General features: G+C 37.4%; 1 protein-coding gene across 1 annotated transcript; it reads right to left on the reverse strand.

The window, feature by feature from the left end:
• Window positions 1-8,867: 8,867 nt before the first annotated feature.
• LOC117571305 (isocitrate dehydrogenase [NAD] subunit alpha, mitochondrial) lies at window positions 8,868-10,235 on the reverse strand. The gene has a single exon (XM_034253376.2). It carries the CDS (start codon window positions 10,166-10,168, stop codon window positions 8,969-8,971), a length of 1,200 nt encoding a protein of 399 aa, XP_034109267.1. The 5' UTR covers window positions 10,169-10,235; the 3' UTR covers window positions 8,868-8,968.
• Window positions 10,236-15,012: the final 4,777 nt, after the last annotated feature.

The following is a 15,012-nucleotide window of genomic DNA, read 5'->3' on the forward strand; positions in this document are numbered from 1 at the left end:
CCGAGCTCTGCGTGTCCTTGACACAATTTCAGGCTCCACTAACTGTCGCGCCCATTCCACTTGCCCCGACAACTGAGAGTAGAGCGGAGAACAGTACAGAACAGAACGACAGAGCCACATAAAAGCGCAAAACTTTTGATTTGGCTAACAGATAATTTCACCGAGTCGAGTTGTGCCTAACCTTCTCGCTGAGGCATTAAGATTCGAGCGGGGGCATAGAAGGGATAATACGGAAGAGGGAGTGTGAATGGGTGGGGCAGAGAGGGGGTGGTGTGCACAGTGCAGATGCCACTTAAAGTAATGCAATGTTGGTAGATAAAGTGCAAAAGGCAAATGAATGCAAAACGCGACAAGGCAAATAAGGAAATCAAAATGGCACAACGAAATAAGAGGCAAGCGAAAATTGAACATCCTGCAGCAGGATGTACTGGACGAATGAAGCAGACGAAGGACGTGTGTCGGTCACCAACCAACAGTTACTGGGAAAATGAAGGAAGATAGAGAAACAGATAGATAGAGAAGAGGAAAAGGACCTCTTGCTCTATATCTGCCAATGCCGCTGCCACCGCCACAAACTGCGTCATAATTATGGGGGACCGCGATAAGCGAATAGCAAGAAGACGCGCAGAGCTTCTATAAAGAACTATAAATTTCTGTTAGGTGGAAGACACAATTGATGCCAAGGATTCTGGCAAGCATTTTACGCTGGGTGAGCATCATCGTGAGCATCTTCTGACCAGCAGCCAACAGCCAGCAACCAGCTGCCAGCTGCTCCATTTCAATGAGGTATAGACAGTCACCCTGTATTGAGTTGAAAGTCCTGCGCCACTTTGCGCAATGAGAAATTTCCGTTTGTCCAACTATATTTTTCATTTTTCCTCTTTTTTGTACTAAGTATTTTGCCTGCTGGAAGATGACATTTTTGCAAATTGCCATCATAATAATAATCAAATTCGTGTAAATTTGCGCAAATTCAAGAGGGAAATGGTGCCACGCCCAAAGCCCTCAGTCGGGCTTCACTCTCCAAACACAGAGAAAGAGTAAGAGATAGAGGGGTGAAGAGAGACAGAGAGTTGTATATTTCATCCAGCTACTCTACAGAAACTGCAGCTCACGCGTCCATTTGAACATTCGGACTTGCATTTCGAGTTAATAGCTTTTTCGTTTTAGTTTATGTTGATGAAATAGAAAACATAAACCAAAACTTCTCAGAAAACATTTGTATGCTCTTCACGAGGGCAATTATGCATAGCAACTTGAAATGCAACAAACAAATCCGAACGCAAACCACTTTTAACTTTTATTAAAACAACATTTTTGAAATGTGTTTTTAATTGAAAGAGTTCGCGATAGATTACTTTAATTAATAGAATTATTTTATAGCAAGTGAATTATGATGACTTCAGCCAATTTTATTTAAAGCTCTAGTGTTAAGAAGCGTAAAACGAAATCAGTAGAGCTCTAATAAATTACGTCGATGCTTTTAAACGGAAATGAAATATTAAATGGAATTTGAAAACAATTTACATGTCGAAAAGTTAGTTTAATTTCATGTTACAAATGAAGTACTTACAAATATATGTATAAGTGGGTTTAACAGCAATTAAACTGTTATATTTGTTTATAATATGTAAATAAACTTTAATATTGGCAACCAGCTTGCTTTATTTCTTCTTGTGCTAGTTTCGACATTCTCCCTTTTCGGCAACACTTGAATGTCGATAAATTATCGATATCAGTTTAATCTATCGTGTGCTTAGTAAATAAAATGCAATTGTCATATAAATTTTAGCTAGGCTGTGGTCAAACCTTAAAATTTTCAGTAAGACAACGCTGGTAATTTATTCACTTATTTGACAATTGTATCAATTGCTTTTCTTCATATTTTCATATAGAAAAATTTTTCAATTGCAATACCCAATTGGTGTCATAAATCTTTGCTTTAATATTTGAGAGAAAAGTCATCTAGAAATGAAATCAGCTTGGAGTTGCAGAAAACTTGCAAAGTATGCAACCTGGACGGGCAGTTAGCTTAAATTATAACTAGACGATATGCACATACACAGTTGCACTTTCATTCTAACAAATGGGGCCACAAATGCTACACTTAATAGCTCATACGACATGTTGGACCTTTGTTGACTGCGCTCGTTTGTTTACGGTTTAGTGGATTAATGCTAGCGTAAAACTTGAAATAGCAGCACCATCAGCATCAGCATCAGCAACAATAACAGCGTCCAATGCTGTTCGCTCTGTTATTTCTTTTGAAGTTAAACAAATCTGCATAAGGTAGAGCTAAAAAGCCGTTACAATTTATGTGCATAAATATGGGACACAAAGAAACACACGAGCAAACACACACACACACACATACACAGCTCAGCACAACATAACACAACAGAACACACCACACGCATAACCAGGAACAGGAAGAGGACGAAAAGCAGGTCCTGAAACCATTGGCCATTGGCCAGGAAGCCAGGCAATACGACCTTCTGTCGACTTACGAGTATTCTGCATGTGTTACCATAAATTATTCATTCGTATTTGCTTTCTGCTACAGCAGTCCAATTTTGCTTTAAGCATTTGCGCAATTTTCGTCCATTTTATATTTTATAGTTGACTTTTTGTTTTGTTTTGTTCTTTTTTTTTTCTTTCAATTTTCCATTTCTGTTTATTATCTTGAGCTCTGCAATAATGTATATGTATGTATGTATGTATATTTGTTTAATTCGTATCGCTTCGCCGCTCAAGAGACTCAAAACAAAATATTGTGCACAAAAAAATATATATAATTGAATTATTTTTGCTAACAAATTGTATTGTTAGATTACTCGAGCTTGGCTATATTCTTGTTGCAGAGAGTTTCAGAGTTTCAATTAAAATACACTTGCTTTGTTGGCAAGAAAATCTTCTTCATTATCTAGTTATCCTGAAAGTTTCTGCAATTTTATTCTGTTGCCTCAAATAAAAATTTCGCAATGCAAACTTTAAAATGAAGCAAATATATATATACATAGCTAAAACCGCACTCAAATGCTGGTACGCTGGTAATTCTATTTCGCATTTACCCAAACCAATTCCCCAACTCGTACTAAAACAAATAGAAAGAGAATATATACATTCATTTTTGTATTACAATTGCCGGCCATAAACCGAAAATCATAAAAATGATGCTCTATCACACGCACCCATGGGAGTTAAATCTAAGCAGCGTTCAACAATTTTACTGCGAACTATAATAAATATTCATATTTAACAATAATAATTCAAAAATATTGGCGTCTAAATCATTTACCAAATGCCCGCATGAAGTAACTCCATACACGTTTATGGTCTGCCGACAGAACAATTGCTGGGAACGCAGCGTTGAAGAGAACTACATATGAACAGATAGTATAGTGTAGTGTAGTATATATAGTATAGTAGATAGTAATATACATACATATAAGGCAATATGTGAAATGCTAAATACTACATGTTGATGTACATTGTATATTAAACCATTGAACTGTCGAAATTATGGACGCCTCTTTAATGCAAGGATGTGAATATTGGCCTTGGAAAATTATTTTGATGGGTTTACAAATTCCCAGCAAGACGAAAATCAGCATCCTAAAGATATCGATATTTTCAAGTAGAAAAAAATTCACAATAATATATTTTTGAATATAAATGTGAAGTGATTCCAATGAATTTTGTGGATTCTGATGAATAATATTACGTTTTCACACACAAAAAATTATTTTTTGGAGAAACATTTTTTAAGTTCTCATTTGATATTTTAAATAGCTTAACGCAGCAGGTTAATCGAGTTTCCAAACAAACAACATTTTTTTTTGCCTGCTATATGAGTTAAGTTTTTATATACTATATCTTGAAAATTCGAAAATTAAACGAAATGGTGATGAACCGATATCGTATATTTCTACAATATTTAACAATTAAATTGAACAAATTCAGCAGATTGTGCTTAAAGTTTGCCGCCATTCTTGAACAATGGCAACGTTGTTAGATTTTACAGTAATTAAACGACACAAAAGTTCAGCTTAGTCAGTTAAAAAAAAAAGCAGAGATCTTAAATGGCTCGCCACGACGGCGACCGAAGGCAGGCAAGGCAACTGCTTAACCCTCTATCAATTGGCAGAAGTTGCGAATCTGCCGGAGTCGTGCAATGTCAGCTACGGCATTTAGCCTTGTCACATTATTTTGCTTATTCGCCGTCTGCTTCAGCTTCTTCTGTATTCCGCTCTTTGCTTCTTTGCTTCAGTTTGTGGAACTCTGCACCTAATTGTTGTTGTAATCGCCCTGGTTGCCGTTTTCGGCATCGTAGCCACAATTCGCCATTTATTCGTGGCTAACTCCTCGACTACGTCTCCTTTTCCTCTTTGCTACACTCTGATTTCGGATTTGGACCGTAACGCGTTGCCTGCCACACGCCTTTCTGCAAACTTGCATAGCCTTCTGCATGGACATCAACAGTAGTTGGACTTGAGAATATGAATGGGAAAGAAGGCGCCAGCCCTCCTCCCACCACAACAGCAGTTAGGAGACATCAGCATTATCAGCCCACTATGCTATGCCAATCCTGTGTGCTGTGTGAGCTTTCGAAACTTATACATTTTATGTGTGTGACACTATCCACTTTATTTTAGTTTCTGTTTCTGCTTCTGTTTCGGTGCAATTCAGTTGAGTTCAGCTCAGTTGAGTTGAGTTCGAGTTCGGTTCAGTTCAGCTGAGTTTGGCTTCCAACCCCTGAAATACCAGTAGTTGGGCTTTTTTGGATGGCTTCCGTCGGTGCTACAGCAGCTTCAACAGCAGCAGACTGTCTGCCTCTTTCAATGCACTTAGTACTTTACATCGGATGTTCAATTTCCGTATTGTGGATATGCTTACACACATGAATTTGCTACTGATTTCGGTCGCTCTAAATACGATTTAAGAATCGCGGATATCTCTCCGAAAGTGTTTTACTACAATACACTCTCTTTGTTAATCAATTCTATTGTAATTACCCCAGGTTAGTTCGTATCAGATTATTGAACATTTAACAAGTTTCATTTCCATTTTCAACGTATGCAGAAGTTAATAGTCCTAATTGCCTAAGGCATGCAGGAGCACATTCCTCTTCCTCTTGACACTTAATATGAATTGCATAAAATATGTAAATGATGTCTGTTTAAATTGTGTACATTTATGTTAAATTGCCTGTCAGCCTTAGTCTCGGTCTCGTAGTCTCTCCATTGCAGCGTATTATCGTCTCTGTTTCACATTCCAAATTGTTGCACTCGATGCTTAAACTGTTATACACAAATCTCGGGTGCTTTGAGCTCTTAAAAGTTAAATCTAGAATTCAGTTGTTCAATTACCTTTGCATGAGACAGATGCTGTAGGTTAATGAGAAAACTAGCTAGTCGTGATATTTCGTAATTGTATCACTTTATTTTAATGAACGAACATTATTCTTATACATAATACATTATAATGCTGTGCAATGTTGACCAACTTAACACAGACACCCAGGAAATTTGTTCTTTCTTATTGTATATTGCATTTACTTTGCGCTTTCATGACACCTTTCCCGCACATTTTGCATTTTGCATTCTGTATTCTTCATTCTGCATTCTCATGCAAATACTTCACACCAACTTATAGCACTTGCAATGCCATCCGTTACACACAGTGGCAGCTCCGCGGTTCTCCCAGCCCGGATCGCAGCTCGTCCTTTCGCAGTTCTTATATTTTGGCCATGTTTTTTGTTTTATGCATAATGCGCCATGTAGTGCGAATGAAAGTAAAAAATACGTCTGGGAACTTTTGTTAAAATCTACTGCAGCGGCTCGTTTGCCTTTCGCGAACACCGATCCACTTGAAGGGGAGGCAGTGGAAAGACTTCGCGCTCAACATCTCGCATCTTTCAGGTCCCCAAACAATTTGCACGCCTCAGTGCGTGCGCATTTCTGGGCACTTAAGTTTCTATATAAAGCTATAACGAGTACAAAACCCCAGTCGAACGCGCCCCTGACTCGACTTTCATTTTATACTTATTCATTTTATCATTTTCATTCCCATTCTCATTCGCGTTCGCATTTCGTTTTTTTTTCCGTTTCCTTTTTGGCATTGAACATTTTATAAATTGAGACTGTTTTGCATTTCTCATTAGGAGGGGCACGGAACAGTGTTGATGAGTACAATTAGCAATTTGCATAGTAAGAACTAAAGGAATGTTCTGTCTTAACTCAAACGCTGCCTAGTGGCAGGTTAACACAATTTTTATAACCATGTTAGACGGTGGTTTAAAGTTTTAAATGAAGCTATTCTAAATTCAACGTCAAACTTAGACTAGAACAGTTCCACGCCATAAAGCCATATAATTAATAAGAGCGAATAACTAAATACAAATTTATTTATGAGAAATGAGGTTTTCAACTTTTGACTTTTAATATCATTCTGTTGAGTATAACATACAAAGTGTGTCTATGGATATATATAGATTGAGTTACGAACAACTAGAAGTCTTAATATATATAATTTTTTTGAGGATATTCTTCATGTCCTTCAACAAAGTAGATACATCAATTGTCATCGCTTGAGCATAAGCAATTGTCTGTATTACTTTGCATGCCTGTCACGAATTGAGAGTGCTTTACATTTAGTTGACTGAGATTTATAAACTTGCATGGAACATGTAAATAAAGGAACGCCAAGAACAACATAAAGTTGCCAGGAATATATGTAATTTATATCCATGTCGAAGAATGCCGTTTTTATGTATAATAATACAGCACGTCATTGTAATTACTCGTATGTGAACATGATTCCACAATTCTTTAATTCCGTAAATGGCGCAACTCTTCCATGAGTTTATTCGCAAAAAGAAACAAAGAAGAATGTAACAATTTGAGTTGTTTATGTTTGTTTTTGTTATGGTAATTATCATGGTTTTATACATGAGTTTATAAAAATAAGTAATGCAGCGTTGTTGTCTGGGAATTTGTGAGGAAGCCATAATTAAATCCTCGTCTGACCTTTGTAATTAAGGAAGAGAGCCATCAACATTTAGTTCACCTGATTAGGAAAACTGTTGAATATAACTGCTCTTTAAGTAGTCACTAAAGTTCCCCCAGGGAGCAATATAATAACAGCACTCTCTGCTCTTATCGGACACTTTTGCACACAGCAGAATCTTTTGACATTAACAATAGAATCAACATGGTGGTCACATCGAGACGGTGACGTGGCCTAAAAACTTGAAGTAAACTTAACCGAGTGTCGTCGGTCAATTTGCATCAAGTGGAAAACACAACTGAAGGTAAATGGCCCTCTGGCTTCTCATAAATCGCAGTCAGCAAAGCAGTAAAAGGACGCAGCATGAAGGGGTGTGACTAGTTAGAGCATTCTCTAAGTTATGGCCAACTGCAAGCAGAGTCGAAATTTAATTACAACTACATATTAGTATAGTTACAAGATGGCGGAGTGGAAGTAGAAGTGGGAGCTGACAGTGAAAGCGGATGCGGAACCGGGAGTCGGTGGAGCAGCAGCAGCAGGAGGAGTAAAAAAAATGTTTGCAATTTAGAGCAGGCAGCCAAATTGGATGGCAGAATCCTTGGCTTGCATCCGTACAGTTTGTACAGTTAGTATACGCTTACCCTCATATCTCCGACTGCTGTCAGTCCACTCCTGTCTGACAAACTTGGGCAAGTTTATGCTTTTGTTGTTGTTGTTGTTGTTGGTGTTGGTGTTGGTGTTATTGTTGTTGTTATTACTAGCAGTAGCAGGCCACAAAAACTGACGTTTATTACTTGGGCGCGTCTGTGAGCCCATCCTCGGACAGACTAGAGACCAAGAAGGAGCCATAAATTATTAAATTTTAACAAGTTTTTATGCAGCGGCAACGGCAACGGCATCTGACTGTCTTGTCGTTTCCTTTCCTGTCAGCAGTCAGCTTCTCCTTCTTGGCATCTTTGCATCTTAGAAGCAATTGGAGTAACTTGGCTTACTTTGTCAGCGGCCAATACGTGACCCTTATTGACTGCTCACCGAGGCGAACCTTCAAGTTTATTTAATCACGTTATTAATAGCAAGTTTTTAGTAAAAAAATACTTTAAAATCGGGTTTCGTTTAAACGCTCTTTAACTCCTTCAAAAACTATTATTTAAACAACTTCACAATACAAACTGAGCTAAAATAAAACAAATTTAAAACTTTAACTTTTGTTTGAAGCTAATCCTTTGGCTATTGTTTCCACAGATTGCATCAGACATTACCTGTGGCGCAATATTCAATTTGTAAAGTCAGTTTTTATCCCAAATTCACTCACGAGCACGGAATAACTTTTGGTTTTCTATTCACATTCCCCATGCAAAAAATTGCAGTTTCAATAACTTTCACGTATAGAGTGGACTATAGTGCTGTGTAAACTTTGTTCAATTTACTGAATAGGTTTTTGTTTGATCAGTGAACTAAGTCTTTTGATTCATTCGTTGGATGGTGTTCCTAACATATTCAGTGTCATATTCGTCTTAGATTTTTATATAGTTATATTTTTAAGTTTTATGTTCTACATTTTTAGACTCCCATTGGTTTTATGTATTTTAAGTATATTATTTTTTATAAGAAATGTTGGACTTTTTAGTTTCCTTAATGTGACAACAAATCGAAAAAAAAGGAACAAACATAAACTAATAAACAAAATTAAACAAATAAAAAAAAGGACAATGATTGTCGTATACTGAAGATATAGTTAATTTTGTTCGTTCGTTCGTGAACTCAAATTTGGCTAGTGAGTTTTCTTGGTAAACAAAAAGGGTATTTTTCCTAATATAATTATCTGAAGAGCGATGATAAGTGATTAACGTTTCTAGATGTACATTATTAAATTTTATTGAAAGAAATTTTGATTAATATCTAAAATGAATGAAATGCGAATATCAATTAAAACTTCTTTCGGTCCGACATTCATATATCGCTACTGTTTTGCAATAAAATCACACACGGCCTTAGTGAATTCAGAACACTTGGCCTTTCCACCAATATCTTTAGTGCGCATATCTGTGTCCTTGTAAACACTTTTGATAGCACAGGATATAGACATTGCCTGATCGATAAGGCCAATTCTGCGTAGCATAAGAACTCCGGAGAAAAGCATGCCAGTAGGATTAATTTGATCTTTGCCAGCCACCTCTTCGCCCACCTTATTTAGAGTGTCGTAGAGACGTCCATGGGGACTGACACCGTATCCGGGGCACATTGCTTTGCTACCCGTGATGCTTGAAGCCATCATAACTAGTACATCGCCATACATACTGGACGATACGAGCACATCGTTGGTTTCCGGCTTCATGATGAGATTTAAGCAAGCTGTGTCCATGTAACGCTCCTCGAAAAGTCGATCTGGCATGTGTTTGATTGCCTCCTTTCGCATATGCTTCAAGAAGTTTCCGTCGGTCATCCGCATTATGTTTGCCTTGTGAGCCACGGTGATTTTTTTACGATCGAATTCGTTCGCATAATCAAATACGTACTTCGCAATGCGTTCCGCTCCGGCAGCAGTGCTTATTTTGATAGACTGCAGAACTCCTGGGACGACATCGTGCTCAATGCCCGAATACTCGCCCTCCATCATATCGCGTATAATAACGCAATTTAATTTACCATAAGGATTATCTTGACCCTCCATGTTGCGGCAAACGGCGGTGTAGGCAAAGAGATCGAACTGTTTGCGCAGATCTTTCATCCATAGCGGATCCTCGATTGGGCCTTTGATTCCGACTTTATTTCGTCTCAATGAGTCTAAGAGCTCCTTTGAGACCTTATGGCTGCTTGGTTCGTCTGGGAAGGATTCCCATTCGATAGGGACTTTGGCAGCATCAAACACCGTCTTCAGCGATTGAATCAACTCACATCCCACACCCTGTCCCTCGATCAAAGTTATCTTTCTTACTTCGTTACTGGTTTCTTTTTTATTGGCCTTCTTTTGTTGGTCTCCCTTTGGTTGGTCTGCCTTTTTTGGATTTGCCTTATGTTGGTTTTTCTTTGGTTGGTCTCCGCACATAGATTTTGATCGGAGCTTAGTACATTTCTTGGATTCATCACATCCTTTGGTATAGCAACGCAACCATTGGCCGATCGGAGCTCTACCAACTCGAAGATTTCGTAAATTGTTCATATCTGAATTTTGTTGAAATACTAAACTGACATCGAAAAGGCTTACTTTTAATTTATATCTCACAGAGTTCTCTAGTCTCCTTGCTATACACTTACTTTGTGCCATATTATCCATTTAATTTACCTGAATTCAGATTCGCACAAGTGCAACACAACAATATTCCCCGGGGACGGGGCACAACTGAGGTAGGAGGAAGCGTGTGAATATGACAAATGACATGTCAACAGTTTTATGCCCCTGACTGTTCAAGACAAATGGCTGTGGGCGTGGCAGTTGCTGCCTCTGCGACTATATTATGCCAGTGATTTTTCACACAACAAATAAGTGACCAAGTCATTAGCACAGATGACTATTATGAGCAGGCATGAAGAGGGATTCTCAAACATCCCCAACGAACCAAAGCATGTGCACCTCAGTGGGGTGCCAAGATCATAAATAAATTTCTAAGACTGTGACATTTTGGCGTGACGGCCTTTTACTGCAAGTTTATGATTATTTTATGCTATCGCACTTATGTTTTAAGTAAAGCTTTATTAACTTATTAACTTGAAAATATTATTTAATTTTTCTGTTAGCTCGAAGTCTGCTTTTCATTAATATTGTCCCTTAAGTAAGTCTCTTTTATTGGGCGCTTTCTCGTCGACCTTTGAATATTTCAATAATCATACCATAGCCAGATTAACTTGGACAAAACTTTGTAATGTTCTCGTTTTATGCACTGCTCGTAATCTCATTCCCTTTTCTGTGTAGCAAGTATCTCTCATCAAGAACTCCTTGCACGTACTCGTAAATCCAACAAAGTACTTCGAACTGACAAAGTTGTCCAGGAAATGTCCCAAAATTTAGAAAGCTGTATAAGCTTCGTTTTCATGTCAATTGTCGTCTACAATGTTCAAAACAGGCAAAGGGTTAAATTTGAGTTCTGCCAATGTTTGATTTTGAATTTTAAGCATTAGATACTAATTATTTACATTATATACATGCATATGTATTACAATATAATTATAATTCCACATTATAGAAAGGGTTAACAATACCCGACTTACTTGCAAATTGTGCGCTCGAGTGCAAAAAATGTTGATGGCTTCCCTTCACTGAGCAAATGCATTCGTATGTGTTCATGTGAGTGCCTGTCTGTGAGTGTGCGAAGGACATTTCTTACAAAGCTCATAAAAGTGAATTACATTTAAGCATCTGCGTAGTCATTGAAATCCATTGAGTTTGCGATGCATTCAAAATGTGGTTCTGGCGTATTCATGAGTATGATTCGCAAGATGCGTCTATTGAGCGATAACTTTCCTTTTCCTTTAACGGGAAACGGAATCGACATTATCATCAGAATAATAATCACTATTAAGAATTATTCACTGAGAATGAATCGCTTTTTAAACGTTTCACATTGGCTGCATGTGTACACCTTGTAGGAGCTTTGACTTACGTAAGAGAAGAAATAAATAATTTCAACAAGTGAAAACCAGATGTCGCATAGCGGTTGCAGTTTTAATCCGTGGCAAGAATTTAAAACTGATTGTGCGAAGAAAATGCAAAAAAAAAGTTGTAAGGGTAATCAGTTTTCAAAACAGTGAATTTGATCATTAATTCTTTTATGCGTACGCAGAGGCCAAGAGAGATACTTCCCTTAGGACACTGAAAATTTACAACTTTTCAGCAATCTTTGTAAGATTCATTGTGGTTTTCCTGTTGTACTTTAAATAGCTGGCGTCGAATCAATATATATGAGCATAAGCTATTTGACCTGATCAGGAATACAAAATTCCTTAGATGCGTGTTTCGTATAGCATTTCAGGACTTCTTTGCTAGTTCGGCTACGAAGTCATGAGAGCACAAGAACCCCTCGTCAATCCGAAAGGGCTGGAGTATAAGGCCAAGTCAATTGATGCAAGAAATTACTGCATATTTGATTGTCTCATCCAATATTTGCATATCTTTCCATTTTTCCTCTTTTAGTGACCTTTGGGTGGGTTGCTACAATTTTTTTTCAATTCAACATTCCCCGTCAATGGTTTTTCATACCTTTTGTTGGTTTACGCTTCGTTTGGCAGCTGAACCCGGTTCAGGTCGTACTACTACACCAATTGGAGGAGCTTGGCATGAAGAGTTATTGACTCCAAGTTGGTCAGACGGTTGAGAAGATGCGTTCGGGCTTTTGCATTAATGTAAACAATACTCGTCTTCGACCGCTCTTTCAGCATCAGAATTTACATTTCTATGGTTGTCGTTCCTCTCTCTTTCTCCTTTTCCTTCTCTATGTTGCTCCCGCTTGTTCTCTGTCTTTCTGCTGCAGCTGATGGAATGTTTTTCAAGTTGTTGCTTTTCATCCTTTTTCAGCACGCATTCACGTCATTTCCATGCCGGAGCGTGTGAACGGTTGCAGTTGTCCTGCCGCCGCCTAACCGCCTGTCGAATCAGAATCCTTGCTAAAAACCACTATTTATTCCCAGCATGGCGTTCAAATGGTGTTGCTTCATCAAAAAATAACACGTAAAACTTCTATGCCCAACACTGATGGACCAACAGCAAACACACAACATTCTAGTGTATTCTATATAAAAAAAGTAGACCGAAATAAATACTACAATTTAATAGATACACACAGATTTATGTATATAGTAAGTACAAAATCCAAGGATTCCAATCCTGCTTCGCTATATCGGCATAAATGCAATGGCCACAATGCTCTTCTCGTCCTCTCTCGCTATCAAACATTTTTTGTGAAGAGCAAATTGTTCAATTCTTTTCCTAAATCTAAAAAAAAGAAAACAACAGCTTAAAGCTTTGGTAGAGATTGAATGACTATGAGGTACCCTGCACCAGTTGGTTTGCACAATCACATATACTTAAAGCAACAAATAAATATTTTTTTTCAGGTGGTCTAATTTCCATCGGAAGTCAATTTATGCATCGGAAAAGTTAAGATAATATGGAAATTAGAAAAAAACGATTTATATTATAATATTTCTGGGTGCAGAACGTGCGGTTCTAGAAGAATTTATATGCCCTTTGGTGTACTATATATATGGTATATACTATATGTTTATAGTCTCTACAATACACGCACAGAAACGCAGGCAAACAAACACACGGATACGGCTGAATTGACTGGACTGTTGATGTTGGTTAAAGGAGAATGTCGGTGGTGCTTTCCACTAAATTAATAAATAGAAAAAAAGTCATTAGAAAAAGAGATGCAAATCGTCGCACTCAACAGAGTTGAGTTAAATATTTTTTTCTGAATGATTAATTACCCTTAAATTGAGTTGAATGGCAACCGTTTACCATCATTTGTTTACTTGTTAGTTTTTGTGCACGCTTTTCCATATTTATGTCATATACTTTATATGCAACTAACCAGCTTTCCCGAAATTTCCCCCGCGTTGCATTTTCAGAGAATTTTGAATTTTTTTTACTCAACTAAATGTTGTTCTCGGAACCTAACCTCGTCTTTGAATTGATCTCTTTTGAGAGGTTGAGGAGTGCTAAAATGTAGAGTGCTTGAATATAAGTTATAGGTGATTAAGAATATATAATCTTAGTTGCGTTGACTGACAAATCGTATATTTTGTATTACATGGTATATGCCTTATGTATGTAGTAGTATATAAGTATACAAGTTTTTGGTATATTTGAATATTTTTAGGTATATTTGATATATTATATTTAAACGATACTCTTTACGACATCCCAGTTTTAAAGCACGAATTTTTGAGATTGGAGAAATCGAACTTATTTTTATTGCATGATTAAAATTTGAGTGCAAGCATCAGCGTCACAGCTTTGGACTTTATGTTAATAGCTCAATTAGTGAATTTATGAATCAGTCAGTCAGTCAATTAGTACAAACTGTCATACCTGAATATATATATTTTTTGTATCGAATTCCAGAAGTGCGAAAAGTAAACGTGAACAAGCCTCTTAAAGTCTAGGTTCTTTAACAGTCGTTTAAAAGTTATTTTGGGCAATCAGCATGCTCGTATTTCATATTAAACTGACAGTCTGTACTGTCATAATTAGATGAGAAGTATTTCGATAAAAAGGTTACTCATAATGTTAAAGTGTTGATACGGATGACATATTATGCGTGCATATGTCGAACCTCGAGGTGCATGCACCCATCACGTCCGGCGGCTACCCACGAAGGGGACACAGTTAACAGTATTCCGGTCACAATATTGAGAATATTTTGCAAGAGTCGCATCGCTGCTTGTTTATGTGTGTGTTAAAACGTAAAAAGGCGCACAATGTGACAGTTAAATATTGCTGAATATTTTTTACGACCCACGACCCAGGCAACGTGCGTTTCTGGCCAAAAGGCCATTGGTTGCGACAACAACAACAACAACAGCAACAACGACACTCAAAAAAAGTTAATTAAGTTCTTTAAGGACGTGTTGTATGAATGTTTTTTTGCTGTAAAGCTTTCAGTTCCGACTTCCCCTGCACATATCTCAGGCAACGCAGAAATTGAGGAGTTGGGGCACAGAGTTCAGCAGTCCATATAAATTGATTTCATGCAAACTTATAATTCATTTTCGTATCTTTCGACCTCAGTTCTCAATGGTGTTGACCAGCTCTTGACTTAAGCCCACATTGTCATATTGTTGGTAAAGTGAAGTGAATTCACAAACTGAATTCGAATTCGGTTGAATATAATAATACACGATTTCATTTGAATACTTGTCGAATAATTAATTTGCAAAACTTATTTACTTCATTATGCCGAATTTTTGACCCAGCTCTCTAAGTCAATGAATTTAATTGACTTCAATCCGATTTTGTTTAAATAAACATAACCATTTACCATTGCCTCAAGCCAGCATCAGCGA

The sequence above is a fragment of the Drosophila albomicans genome, chromosome 3 (assembly GCF_009650485.2).
Source record: "Drosophila albomicans strain 15112-1751.03 chromosome 3, ASM965048v2, whole genome shotgun sequence".
NCBI lineage: Eukaryota > Metazoa > Arthropoda > Insecta > Diptera > Drosophilidae > Drosophila > Drosophila albomicans.